This window comes from Poecilia reticulata, chromosome 12 (genome assembly GCF_904066995.2).
Source record: "Poecilia reticulata chromosome 12, P_reticulata-male-v2, whole genome shotgun sequence".
Classification (NCBI taxonomy): domain Eukaryota; kingdom Metazoa; phylum Chordata; class Actinopteri; order Cyprinodontiformes; family Poeciliidae; genus Poecilia; species Poecilia reticulata.
This window is the reverse complement of record NC_088841.1, coordinates 17,799,032-17,811,803: the sequence shown is the minus strand read 5'-3', so window position 1 is coordinate 17,811,803 and position 12,772 is coordinate 17,799,032. Positions and strand designations below refer to the sequence as shown.

General features: G+C 39.5%; 1 protein-coding gene across 4 annotated transcripts; it reads right to left on the bottom strand.

Annotated features, from left to right (window-relative positions):
• Positions 1–566: 566 nt before the first annotated feature.
• Positions 567–11,992, bottom strand: LOC103473611 (ER degradation-enhancing alpha-mannosidase-like protein 3). Of its 4 annotated transcripts, XM_008423976.3 has the most exons (21): positions 11,663–11,989; positions 11,116–11,469; positions 10,973–11,018; positions 10,045–10,145; positions 9,401–9,440; positions 9,166–9,296; positions 8,945–9,098; positions 8,512–8,646; positions 8,262–8,367; positions 8,031–8,128; positions 7,775–7,900; positions 7,518–7,601; positions 7,220–7,303; positions 6,725–6,849; positions 6,482–6,647; positions 6,132–6,286; positions 5,930–6,047; positions 4,942–5,115; positions 4,049–4,214; positions 3,769–3,960; positions 567–2,612 (listed from the first exon to the last, which is right to left on the bottom strand). In XM_008423976.3, the coding sequence occupies exons 2-21, from the start codon at positions 11,265–11,267 to the stop codon at positions 2,347–2,349; spliced, it is 2,619 nt and encodes an 872-aa protein (XP_008422198.1). In that variant the 5' UTR covers positions 11,268–11,469; positions 11,663–11,989; the 3' UTR covers positions 567–2,346. The 4 variants fall into 4 exon arrangements, with proteins under 4 accessions (XP_008422198.1, XP_008422199.1, XP_008422197.1 ...); XM_008423977.3 differs by having other exon boundaries at positions 4,942–5,112; positions 11,116–11,992; XM_008423975.3 differs by having other exon boundaries at positions 11,116–11,989.
• Between the last annotated feature and the right edge of the window lie 780 nt (positions 11,993–12,772).

Here is a 12,772-nt window from a genome sequence, read left to right as displayed (position 1 = left end):
CACGTTTGCTGATCAGCTCTTTGCATCTTTTGTAGTTGGAAAGCCCTCACTGCCATCCCACTAATCTTTAGCTTCTTCATCAGATTATCACATTGAAGTCATGAATCTGATCTGGACTGTGAATTCTTCTGGGCTTAAATGGATACAACATAACCTTCAAAAAATAACTTTATTAAATTATAAATATATGTGAATGTATGATCACAATCTGCTTCACCAGAATGATTAAAGGTGAAGCCCCTTTTCAAATTCCTGACCATCTCAGTTTCCATGCAGGCTTTTAACAGAGCATGATGAAGCTATGACTAATGGCAGACGATTACAGGACAAACTCTGCAAATGTCATAGATTTCCAAAGCGGTGAACTTATGTTTTATGAATTATTCCAAAACGTTGTTGGTTTGTGTCTCAGTGACCCCTGCAGCTTATCAGCAATGGTAAAGTTTCATCACTTCCTTCTGCATCTATGCAAATGTATGAATTGCGTTTCAGTTTCAGCAAAGAAGAAAAAGCATAGAAATAAAAACAAGAAGTTAACAAACAAAATAAAAATAAAATGCTAAAAGGAAGTTACAAGTATCTTTATTCTCAAATTCACCTGGGTGAACGTCTCATATTTTCTTGATTGGTGAACGTAAAATGTCACTCTACGGATACAGAAATCAACAACAAGAAGCAAATCGTCAAGTCCAAAAACATTCAAATGCTCCTAAAATATTTCTCCGAAGCTAAAAAAAAAAAAAAAAAAAAAAGGCTCAATTACAGAAATATTAGTTAAACCTACTAGGACTCCCTCTGCTTGCACCTGAAAGAAAACATAACCTGTACAGATTATTACAGCTCTTTTGGCACATTATAGGCTGCAGTTGTTAATCAGAGAAATAACAATAAATAACATAAAACATCTAAAACAAAAAGGTGTCCTTGGTTTGCCCTCTATTGACATTTTATTCTACATGAAGAATAATGTCCACAGACCTGAGGTAAACAAAAAAAAAACAAACAAACAAAAAAAACTTAGCAATAAATCATAGAGAAGTCTCCTTACCCTATAAAACCCTATCGGATTTCTGATCTAAAATCAGTTTTGAGTGTGAAAAATAGTCCACTGGTCAAAAAACATTAAGTGGAAAATGTGCAACTTATGAGTAGTGAGAACAAAAACCAGCAACAGAAAGTGACTGAAGAAAAAAATAAAATAAAATAAAGTCATTGCACATATTAATGCCCATGAAATACTTCACAATGTGAACTGGACTGCTAACCGGTACAAATAAATCCAAATCTCATCCTGCTCAGCGTTCAAATTTCTTGGGGAGAAAAGCTTTTTTCTATTTCTTACGCAACCGTGACAAACGTGAAATAAAATCTTGCTGCACACCTGTAAAGAAAACATAACTAAATGTTAAAAAAAAAAAATTCTGTGTGGAGATGTTTAACTTTGGTTTTATATTAGGAATCACCATGGGATTTAAACACGGTTGGAATATACAATAAGTTCAGAACTAACGATCGGACATGATCACACCAGACTGCAAGACGGTGATTGAATGCGTTTTTCACTTTTTTCACAAGGTCATTTGAAATTAGCTTTCCTAAAATTTGTACAAATACAATATTAAGAACCGAAGCCTACAGTGAATCTCAAATATTACTCCCAATTTTCTCTTCTTATTTGTTATTTGCATGATTAGGTTTAGAGGTTTCAACCGAGATGCATTTTCATATAAATATAGCCTAGTTATAAACTGCACTCACATAGTCTAATGCTAACTCTTTAATTAGCCAGAAGACGTGCAAAACATTCCCCCTCAAATGTGCACATAAAAAATAAAATAAAATTGGTCAATCTTGTATACTGCATTCACTCATCAAGTCCCTGAAGTTTCTACCTAGTACAAAATTCACGTTCCAAAAGAACCCAAGCTTGTCTCCTTCATCCACCTTACACATGGTGCAACTGGAAGCTGACGCCACCTACTGGCCAAGTAAGACTCCACCGATCGTTACAGACCGCTAAAACTGTATTTTTGAAGAAGTTAAAAAAGGTGCAATCTAGATTAAAAGCAAATTGCATACATTTTGTTACCTCTTCAGACTTTAAATCCTGCTCTACTGGGACACGACATCGCAGCCACAAGCTGTTTGTAGCTACGGCGACAGGAGACCAGCTCATGTTCTGGCTGAGAGCAGAGGCCCTCTGATCCCACTGTGTCATAAGCATGGAGCCGTAAATTCACATCCTCCCTGTTAATTGTAAACATGCAGGCTGTGCTGCAGAGCAGAGAGAGGGGCCACATGCTGCTCACAAACCAACTAGCCAGCAGCTTTAGGGAACCACAGCGGTCAAGGGTTTGTGCCTGGTTCGGGTTTGGAGTTCAGGGCTTGCGGAGAGTCTGTAGAACAGGGTCCAGTTCTGCCTTGAGTGCAGCCCTGTTGGTGCTGTGACTGTTGTTTTCCGCCAAGCTCTTCTTCGCCCGTCTCTTTAAGAAGGACCTCTTCGTCCTCCAAAACCAGCTCCAGTGTGGTTCCTGGAGCTGCTCTGCCCTCCGACCCCCCCTCCTCTCTCAGGCGGAGTTTTATGTTCATGCTGACAGGTTTTTCTGATTTATCTGCAAAAACAAAACAAAACAAAAAAATAAATAAAATGCATAAACTCAGAAGGGACACTCATACCACACACATAATTAAGATCTGATGTTGTTAATTTAAGAATTATAGTTAAGAATAGAGTTATAAGTAAAGTCCAGCAAATAAAACTTGACATATATAAGCATTTATAGGTCATTCACTGGAACTTAAATATAACAGGCGCACTGATCGACACATTTGACATTCCTAAAAACGTAATCTTGAGTGAAGCTATTTAATATGTAAAAAAAAAAAGTTCTTAAATTGTTTTTGCTGTTAATCTGTTGCTTATATGGAAGCACTTAGTGTTCTCCTATAACATTTCACAAGAAGCTTGAGGCGTCCAGAGGCTGGTGTTTTTGAACAAACCCTCTTTTTATAGCCTCTTTAGATCCTACCAAGTATAAAAACTCAGAAAAACGTAGATTATATAAACTCAAAATCTTAAATCCTATAAAAAAAAAACAGACTTTCAAAAGACATGTTTTTATAGGATTCAAGTCTGGGGACTGAGAAGTCGTAGAGGAAGTGTTTTTTTTTTTTTTCCTATTTTAAATAGTATATGACGCTACATATAAAAAGTTCCCATGGCCTTTCGAAGAGAATCAGGCCCACAGCACCACGGATCCTTCACCATATCCAACAGGGGGCAGAGGGTGTTTTTGCCCAGATTTATCCTGAGTTTTAGTCCACATCTTACTTGTTTGTTTAAGTTTATTCTTAGTCTTATCTAACTAAAGAACTCACCCTCTGTAAAAAAAAAAAATCACAGAAGAGTATATAAAACTCTACATTTCTATGCTTGTGATAGAAATTGCTTTTATTTTTTTCACCCATCATATTTATCTCGCACGTTGTGTGAAATTAAAAGAAAGGTTTTGCTACCGCCATGACAGATTAAATTAGTGCAAGACTTTTTACACTTCTTTTTCAAGCCGTGCTGATACGTTTGTTTGGAGCTGTAACACCATTTTATCAACGAAAAAATATCTGTTTGATCACTCTCGGGCTTGTGGCTGAATTCCACAATTAACTTCCTGCATAGTAAAACTTAGTCCGAACCGCTGAATTAAACGGCAACAGAAATACACAACATGGAGTGCTTTATGCTTTAATGGACTTCCTCCTGGTCCTCACCCTGTCCCAGCTGCCTCTCCTTCGGCAGCAGCAACACATCCACGTTGTGATGTTCCTCCAGGACGGAGGTGAGCACGGCGCCCTCCCGGCTGAACAGAAACACTAAAGGTAAGGTGATGTCTTCGGTGGAGTCGCCGTCTCCGACCATCTGGAAGAGGGGCGTCTCCTCGCTGCTACTTCCTTCGCGATGATCTGTGCGACATGGAAGTTTGTCAACAATTTACTTCCCGAAACATTAAAAACTACCAGAGGTATTGTTAGAATACAAACTTTTTTTCACCTATACAGATGACTCCACCGGCTCCAGCTTGTTGCAGCCAACGAGCCTTGGCTGCAAACATGCAGTCACCGCGTAGTGCAAGTGCAATACGGCCTTTAACCTCTGCTGCGTTTTCTATTGGCCCACAGGCAGTGTAGGGGGAAGCTTTCACTATGGTTCCTTTCACCTGTGGTAAGAAGGGAATTCATTTTAGTTTCTAATTTTTTTACGTTAGTGAGAAAAGCAAATAAATACAAAATAAGTAAATTTTTGTATCTAATTTGACAATACTCCTTTGCAGTTTGTAACCCGGTTCATTTGGGGAGGCGTGAATGCACGATCAAACTGTGATGCCAACCAGAAAAAGAGAACTGCCTACAAACCTAGGTTTTTGTTTGGTTAAAGTGAACTCTAGCGCAGATCATATGTATAAGTGAATGTCAAGTGGAACGGAGACTGCTCCGAAAGCAGGAAGTGAACTATAGCGCAAGGCATTCTGGGTAAATACAACCCAAGCATATGTGCATCTAGTGCTAGCTTCAGAAATGGCTTATTGATTTATTTTGCCAAAGACAAAACAGAAATCCTTCAGCTGCTAAAATCTGACTCCACTACATTTTTGTTTACGTGATGAAGGAAGTTACGCTCTTGTCTCCTTCAGAGGTTCTTGTGTCATTTTCTTCAGTGATTCTTGGCACAGTGGCACCACGAGTGAAGGAGGGAGCAAGTTTTTCAAAGGGTTTGTTTTGTTTGACGCAATGCAATGTAAAAGCGAAACGCACCAGCTGAAAATGCCAATCGAACCAAGTCTACCGGATTAACACCCGTAATGTTTCTATTCCCAATATGACGATATTTTCTGAAACATCAAATATCTGTCAGGTTTTGTCTCAGTAACTGGCTCTTTATCTCACCCCATGCTCCTGCTTGGTCAGGTCCATCCCAAACTTGGCGGGTCCTGCAGTGAGGACCGTCCTGCCCAGAAATGGAGGAGATATGAGCTGAACGGCGTGCGGCACCACCAGTTCCTCCTCTATCGTCTGGCTCACTTCTGCAACAAGCTTTACGCGGAACACTCCTTTATGCTGCTGCAGGTATTAAAAATATTTTTAAAAAAGACAAGTAATCTAGTTGAATTCAACATATTCAATGATGTTTGGGTACTTTTGTAACTAGAAAAATACCTGAGCATCATGTTGCATGTCAAGTATTTTATTTTTAGATAATACTGTAGTTACAGAGTAAAATTTTCAGCATAGACACAAATAAAAACCAGTTCAAAAGTTGAAATGAAAAAGATAGGTTATGGAGGTTATGGAGTACTACAGGCCTTTGCTTGAAAGTTATACAACAAGAAGAGTGGCAGAAAGAGAAGAAGACATACAGTGAAGGGATCAGGCTAGGAGGACATGTTGTACAGGACTGAGCCATCCTTCAAATAATTCACTTTTCAAAATCCATAAAGTTCAAAGTAAATTTTAATTAAGCAAACTGAAAGCTTTTCTGTGCCAGCTGGGAATTTTAATTAACCTTTTTTATTGTACAATAACAACCGGCTTTAGTCGTCAAAGTCATGACTCCCTAGTGTGTAAATGCGACCAGCGTAATAAATTTAAGTCTTAAATTAAACATTTAAAAAATCTCTGTCTCCATACAGCACCGTTAAATTAGGCACTGACTGTGCTCATGTTAATCACACTATTGTCTGAAAGAACTTTTTAATGCTACACATGCAACTATTTCTTCCACCATATTGGTATCAGTAGGTTTTAAATGTTCATATTTGAAATATTTCTTAATTTAACGTAAGCGAGGTTTAAACAAGAAACTGCTGCACACGCTCTCGAGGTGATAATAACTTTAACTGAACACGTATGAGATTTAGAGGTAAACGAGGCCCACCTTTGAACCAATAGAGTCTCCGAGGGTAAAGTCATTCAGAGGGGTGAGCGAGATGCCCATGCTCTTCAAGAACTCCACCGGCTCCATGCCGCTGTCGTGGAGCGGCAGCTCAATTTCCCTGTGAGGAGTTGTGAACACACTCAGTTTCACGTCAAGCAGATCAGTGGCAGAGAGACTGAGAGTCTCTTGCACCAAGTCCCACCTGATGGGTAGAGGGGTGAAGGCTCGTCCCACGCCGGTCAGGTACTTGTAGCCGTCCCTAATGGTTTTGGCAAACGACGGGTTGTTGGGGAACAATGTCTCTGTGCTGGGGCAGGAGTGTGTAAATAGATCCTCATCGTGAGCAACAGGAGCCTCCTAAAGCGCAGCACAAAGAGATAAGGCACCTTTCATAAGCACTTCATCAAAATAAACTGTCAATCTGTATCTGTACGCAATAAAACGTTGCATATATAATTACACGAATTTACATATTCTTGCTGTGTACTCGTAGAGCGACATCTTTCCTGTGCAAATTCGAGAAGGGTAATTCAGATTGCTGAGAAATTTTACCGTAACGTTGGTCTGCACGGTGTCTTGAGTCGTGGACAGAGAGACGGGCAGCAGGTGGGCCTCCGTGGTGAAAATGTAGTCGTCCAGGTTGATCAGCAGCTGGCTCTTCTCCGAAAACAGCAGGTAGAGGTACTTGAACATCTCTGCCAGGAAGAACGAGTCCATCCTACGCGAGAGCGATGACACCAAAATATTATTCATGGTTTCCCTCAAAGCTTTGGCTTCGTCTGTCCCAAACAGCACCTGTCTTCATGTGTCCCGGTGCGGACGTCCTGCACAGCAGCAAAACCGCAAGGCACCCTGGCAAAGGCATTGAGTTTTTCCACTATGGATTGTCCCACTCTGAGGTAGTAAGGGTCACCAGTAGCCTGCACAGGTCGGACAGAAAAGACAAAACAATACAGGACAGGAGGAGTTTTATTTGTTAGGGTATTTCACCTGGGTTTTCAAGACTGAAATAATACTTATAATTATAAAACTTACAACAATTTCTTGGGCTTAATGAATGAACATCTAGAGCCGCATGGAAGAATGGTTAGAGGGTCTCTCAAATATTTTAAAGAGGGTGTTTGTGAGAGTTAACTTGTGTTTTTAAGCATCGTTTATCTCGCAGCTCTTTTTTTTTTTTCTTATTAATGATTTATTGGGATCTTTTTGGGTTTCATTTTCTTTCTTGCCAAGCAGATAAGTCAAACTGGAACCAAGCATGTTTTGTTTTTTTTATTTCAGTGTTTGTACCTTATAGAGGTAGTAGGTGCTTTCTGCAAACTCTGGTCTCAGCAGGTGTTGACCCCAGTGAACTCTGAACTCTGTGGTAAAAGCCTGGGTGGAGATTGACCAAAGGAAGCAAACATAAAGCCGTGGCTGTGGACACTCATGACCAAATTCAACAGCAAAACAATGCAACTACAGAACAAACGTCACTTGCTGAAAAAACTAACTTTGTCACTTTTATTACATCATTATTCTCACGTGTTTCAAATATTTGTCTAATGCATGATGACAACAGAGTGAACAGGAATGAGACAGTCTTTACCTCTGGGAGAAACTTGTGCTGCTTTGTGACTTGGTATAGCATCTCATGAGTCTCTATGGCTGGTTTCAGATCTCCTGTTAAAACCTATGCAAAAAATTAAAAAAAAAAATATATATATATATATATATATATATATATATATATATATTTGTTTTTATTTTTATTTTTTGACTCAGCAACCTTTTGTCTGTCATCTCCTCGTTACTGATTGGAGCAAATGTAATAAATGGAGCGTCTATTTAAGCAGTTCATCTGACCTGTAATCCAGGGAAGAAAGCGAGCAGCGAATCCATCCAGCTGCGAACGCTCACTGTGGGATTGTGCATGTGCACGTTGAGCAGGAGAGGAGGCTGGCTGATGTACTTCATAATGGCACTGTAGTGCTGTTACAGGCAAAAAAAAAAAAAATCATAAAAACTGGATAAAATAACAGTTGGTTAGAGCTTCAACTGACAAGATGTGCACCAATGATGGTGCAAAACGGGATGAGTTGTTTGTTGAAGGGAGACTCACAGTGTTGAACCTCTGCAAAAATGTATCGTCTCCTAGAAGAATGTAGGCCTTCATCAGATATTCGTAGTATGAGTCGATTCCTGCGCCGACACCGCTATCTGCACAAACAGAAGCAAAAAGGCTGTTCATTTACAGCAATGTGGGATTCTTATCAAGATTGTGCAACAACAAGAGGGACTCTGGGATTTATTAGGCGTTAGCAGATGTGTACTTGCGCTAGAGTGATGTTACCTTTCCTGACCCATTCTCCATTATGGATATTGATCACAGTTCCGACTAAGTCACTTCCTCTCTGTCTTCTCTCCCAGAGGACGTCTAGGGCCTTCCTAGCATGTTCCTGTTAAACATCAATAAGCAGCTGGCTTTAATTTTCTAAATTAAGGCGAACTGATTTCACACTTCAGTAATTGCACATTTACAGCACACTAAAGCACAAAAAAACAAACATTAAGAGAACTCTGTAATTACAGGCTGGCAGTACCTCAAACACGGACTCTCCCGACAGCCTGCTGAGAGCGGCAAACTCCAGGATTATGGTCCCTGCACACGCTGTGCACGTGTCCGATTCGGTGCCGGTGCGCGAGAGTGGGTTCAAGATGCCGTACCGCAGATTCACCTGGGAAAACGACAAAAAGAAAGTCACTCAACTGGATGAAAAATCTAGATAAACAAGCTATTTATGCTTAATTTCAATCAGTTTTGTTTGTGTTCACTGAACTAGTTTCAATACTGAGTCAAAGCATTAGTTTTCTAATGTTTTCTTTTTTTTTTACACATAATGTATGCATAGAAAAATGAAATATTTATATGAAAAGGTATTTATGGATGTTTGGACGATTCAGTGTTAAGAATGGTTGTGGTAGGATCATGTACTGGAATATTTTAGAGAAATAAATAACGACTATTAGTTGTACCTTAGGGTAGGGAAGGCCACTGGAGGTGTTGAAGGCAGGAATCAGTCGGTGGCCCAGCTCGACGGCCATGTGAAGGAGCTCATCACGATACCACTGCATCCTCTCCCCGCGCTGCCTGAGCAGGTCAGCCATCACGTGTCCCCCCAAAAGCCCCCTAGACACATATTTACAAAATGATAAACAGCACGACAGGACACGTTCAAGCATCAAAATCCACACACCGCGAGCTTGCTTTATACCCCAAAACCCTGATGTTGGTCTCAAACACGGACACCACCACGTCGTTGTCCAGGCGCACGTCCCTCACAGCCTTCTTCACTGCGTCGTCAAACTCGTCCAGCTTGTTCAGCACCTGTGCACGTGCAACCAAGAGAAAAACGACTTAATTTCCAAAAAGGAAGAAGGCGCAATAAATTTGTTCTTGTGCTGGTGAACAGATGAACAGGAAGTACATACCGCTAAGGTATCTAGGGTGTCGATCAGTGTGAGAGAAAACCTACAGAGCAGGTGGCAGAAATGTTATGAGACGGTGAGAGGAGGTCATGTCACACTTTGCTGCACATTTACTTTTTAGAACTCTACCTCCCATTTGAATTGGCATAAAATAACAGAAAACTCTTTTTTTATACATAAACTGATTTAAATTATCACGCGTCTATGATTTATTCGTTTAAATGTTGATTTCATTCACAAAAGTTTTTGTTACGTTATGCATGATCTTGTATTTGCGACAAGAGAGCAATAAAGGTCTACTTTGAGTCTGTGAGCTCTTTCAACTCAAATTTGCAGGAATATCATCACCTAAGCTGTATGCTCTTTGTGTTTCATTTATATTCCCAAAACATTTGCTATACAATTTGTATCTTCATTAGATTACTTTCCCATTGGCATTGGTCAAAACGGTAAAATTTATAAGGATTTAGGGAACAAAAAAAAATCAGTTGTGCGATTCAGAAAAGGAACGCTAAAGCAACCAGACAGGTCGTACAGACGTTAAATAAACTATTTAAACTAATTTCCACCTGATTGTTTGATTCAGGGAGCTGTGAAACATTATTTGATGTTTCAAGGCATCAGAGGACAAAGTACGGTGTTCTTACTTCCCCAAGGAGTCGTCGATGTCCCCTCTGTTAGGCTCTTCTCCGCGCACTCTTCCTTTGCAGCTTAGCGGCATCAGCTCATCTGCTGGATAGGCATATTTCTGCAACAGTAACAGCTATAATTAGGCTCATCACTTCGTAATCATTTAATTCATGCTATTTAACTCATTTGACCATCTCCATACTATTGGTATAGTTTTTCTTCATTTCTAAAAAAAAAATAATAATAATAATAATACATGATGGAAACACCTTCAAAAGAGAGGATTTTGGTCATGTTAGTTGTGACATTTCCCTACATCTTCATGTACTACTTCATGTTTAGAAACAACTTAACAATAAAATTAAGAGAAATCAGCTAAATTCTCCCTATTCTCAGAAGCAATTTGGGACGTCAACTCTCCCGTTGAATACATATGAATAAAAACAGCAAAAAATGTGTTCAAGGTGCAACTGACAGTTATTGTTTTCATCTGTAAACATCCAGACCCCTTTTCTAATGCTTCAGTGGGATCTTGTACATATTGATTAATCAAAAACTGCCACCAATTGCCTTTTTGCTGACATCTTATTTCATTTTTTTTTACAAGACGGAGAAGCAACTTTATTCACCATTACATTAGATTCTCTTTCTACAATAATCTAAACAATACAGCATAAAATACATCTTGCTTTTCTTAAATATAAAAAGTTAGTGTTTTATGTGCTAATCAAAGGCTTTTATATGAGTTTACAGTTTTTAATTCCAATTAGACTGCACAATAATGACATTAAAATGAGTAAAACATGTCCTGGTTTGGTTTTATGCTTATAAACTTTAAGTTTCCTCAAATCACTCAACTTCTAAAATGGTCACTCAGGCAACTTTGAATGGAACAAATAGACAAAAAAAATATGTTGCCAATTCCAAAACTTGAATTGTCCTTACCATGTAACTTCCGTAGGCATGGTCAAACATCTCCAGAATTTGGTTTCTGTAAATAAATAACGAGAAAACATTAAGCAAAACGCTCTCCCCGGGTAATTTCTGCTTTTTACACAGAGAAGAACTGTGTTTACTCCAGGGTTCACCTGATGTTGGTCTTCTCCTCTGGTGTCATGCTCTGATTCTCCAAACAATTCACCCAGCTAAGAAGACAGGCGATCAGAAGCGACTTCAGCAACATATCGGTTCCAAAACAGAGACCCGGTTTCCTCAGAGATTTAGCACCAAGTCTCCTCATGTGTTCTAACACCCACGCAAGTCAAACAGTCCACCTGGCACAGCTGTCCCCTGCCAGACCCCAGTTCATCCTCTTGTTTTGGTAGAGAAACAGCACAATTTTAGCTACCTCCTAATTTCCATTTTCCCAGCTTTGTTGCCCTGTTGTTTGTCCAATCTTAATAGGAACAGTTCATGAAAACAAAGCCTCTCTGACGAAGTGTCTCCATGTAAACAAAGGAGAGAGAAAGCTATAAATGACTCATAACTCCTACTGAAAAAAAAATAAAAAAAACAAAAACAAGCACAAAATAGCTGCCTAAGTAAAGGAAACACAACTCTATCCAGACGTAGAAATACAGGAATACTTTTTATAAACTACAAAACTCAAAGGAGAAGGTGACGATGTGGCTCTACCAGCTGTTGGGAGGCTCCCCGTTGCTAGCTTGATGTCGTTAGCAATGGCAGTTAGTTAACAAACAAGCTTCTTGATAAAACAATTAAACTTATATTGGGACCAGATTTGATCCTAAGACAGGTTTAACTACGTTTTATCGAGTAAAACTAATCCGAAGCAAGTCAACAGCCAGGAAAGCGAAGCTAGGAAGTCTGTTGGATCTGTCAAACAACAGGCTACCCGGCTGTGGAAGTGAACATTTTAGCCCTGAATTTTGTCTTTCAGGTGACGAGAGTGCAACGTAAGAGTGAGGCAAGTCTGTCGCTTTGACTGTTTCGCCCTTCTTTACATCCATGATTATTCAAAATATTGTACTTTTTTATTACTAAGGCGAAATATACGTTACAAGATTTCCATAAAAATATAGTCTTCATTGAAAAAAAAAAAAAAGGAAAAATTTCCTGTCAGACTTTATTTAGGGACTATCTTAACACTACACACGCCGACAAGTACAGCAAATAGGTTCGCATCATTTATAATCCGGCAATTTCCCCGGATGAACACAGGCTGATAGTGATGGAAGCACTGTTAAACTATGTGACCAACATAAACAGCATTTTTGGGCCCAGAAAAAAATATTAATGTAACGGTTGCCGTAATGATGAAAAGTCAGTGATACATTCCAAATTCTGGGTGTGATTTTCAGTGTTTTATGTTTATTTGTACAAAAGTTTACTCTAACAGTGGTTGACAACATAATAGGTTGAGAATTTAAATCTCCCTGACATGTCACCGACCTCCTTACGCCGCCCCCCAAAATCTTTGCCCTTAGTAAGACGTAAACTCCTCCCACGCCGCCTCGTCGTCACTCCTTCTCGGGTGATTCAGTGGCTGATATGGCAAGGGATGCTCCCATTATTCGTCACCTGACAGGTGACGTTTTACAAGCGCTGTACATCTGCTGCAGTAGTTCTAATGATAACACACCAATACATTGTATTGAAAAAATATCAGCTTTTGTGTCCAATGAACATGATGGTTAAGTTCCTTTGATTATTTTACTGTCCAGCCGGCTGTGTCAATAGTCTGCCATAAGATGTCGCTGTTGATCAAGTGTCCCCATAAAGCTT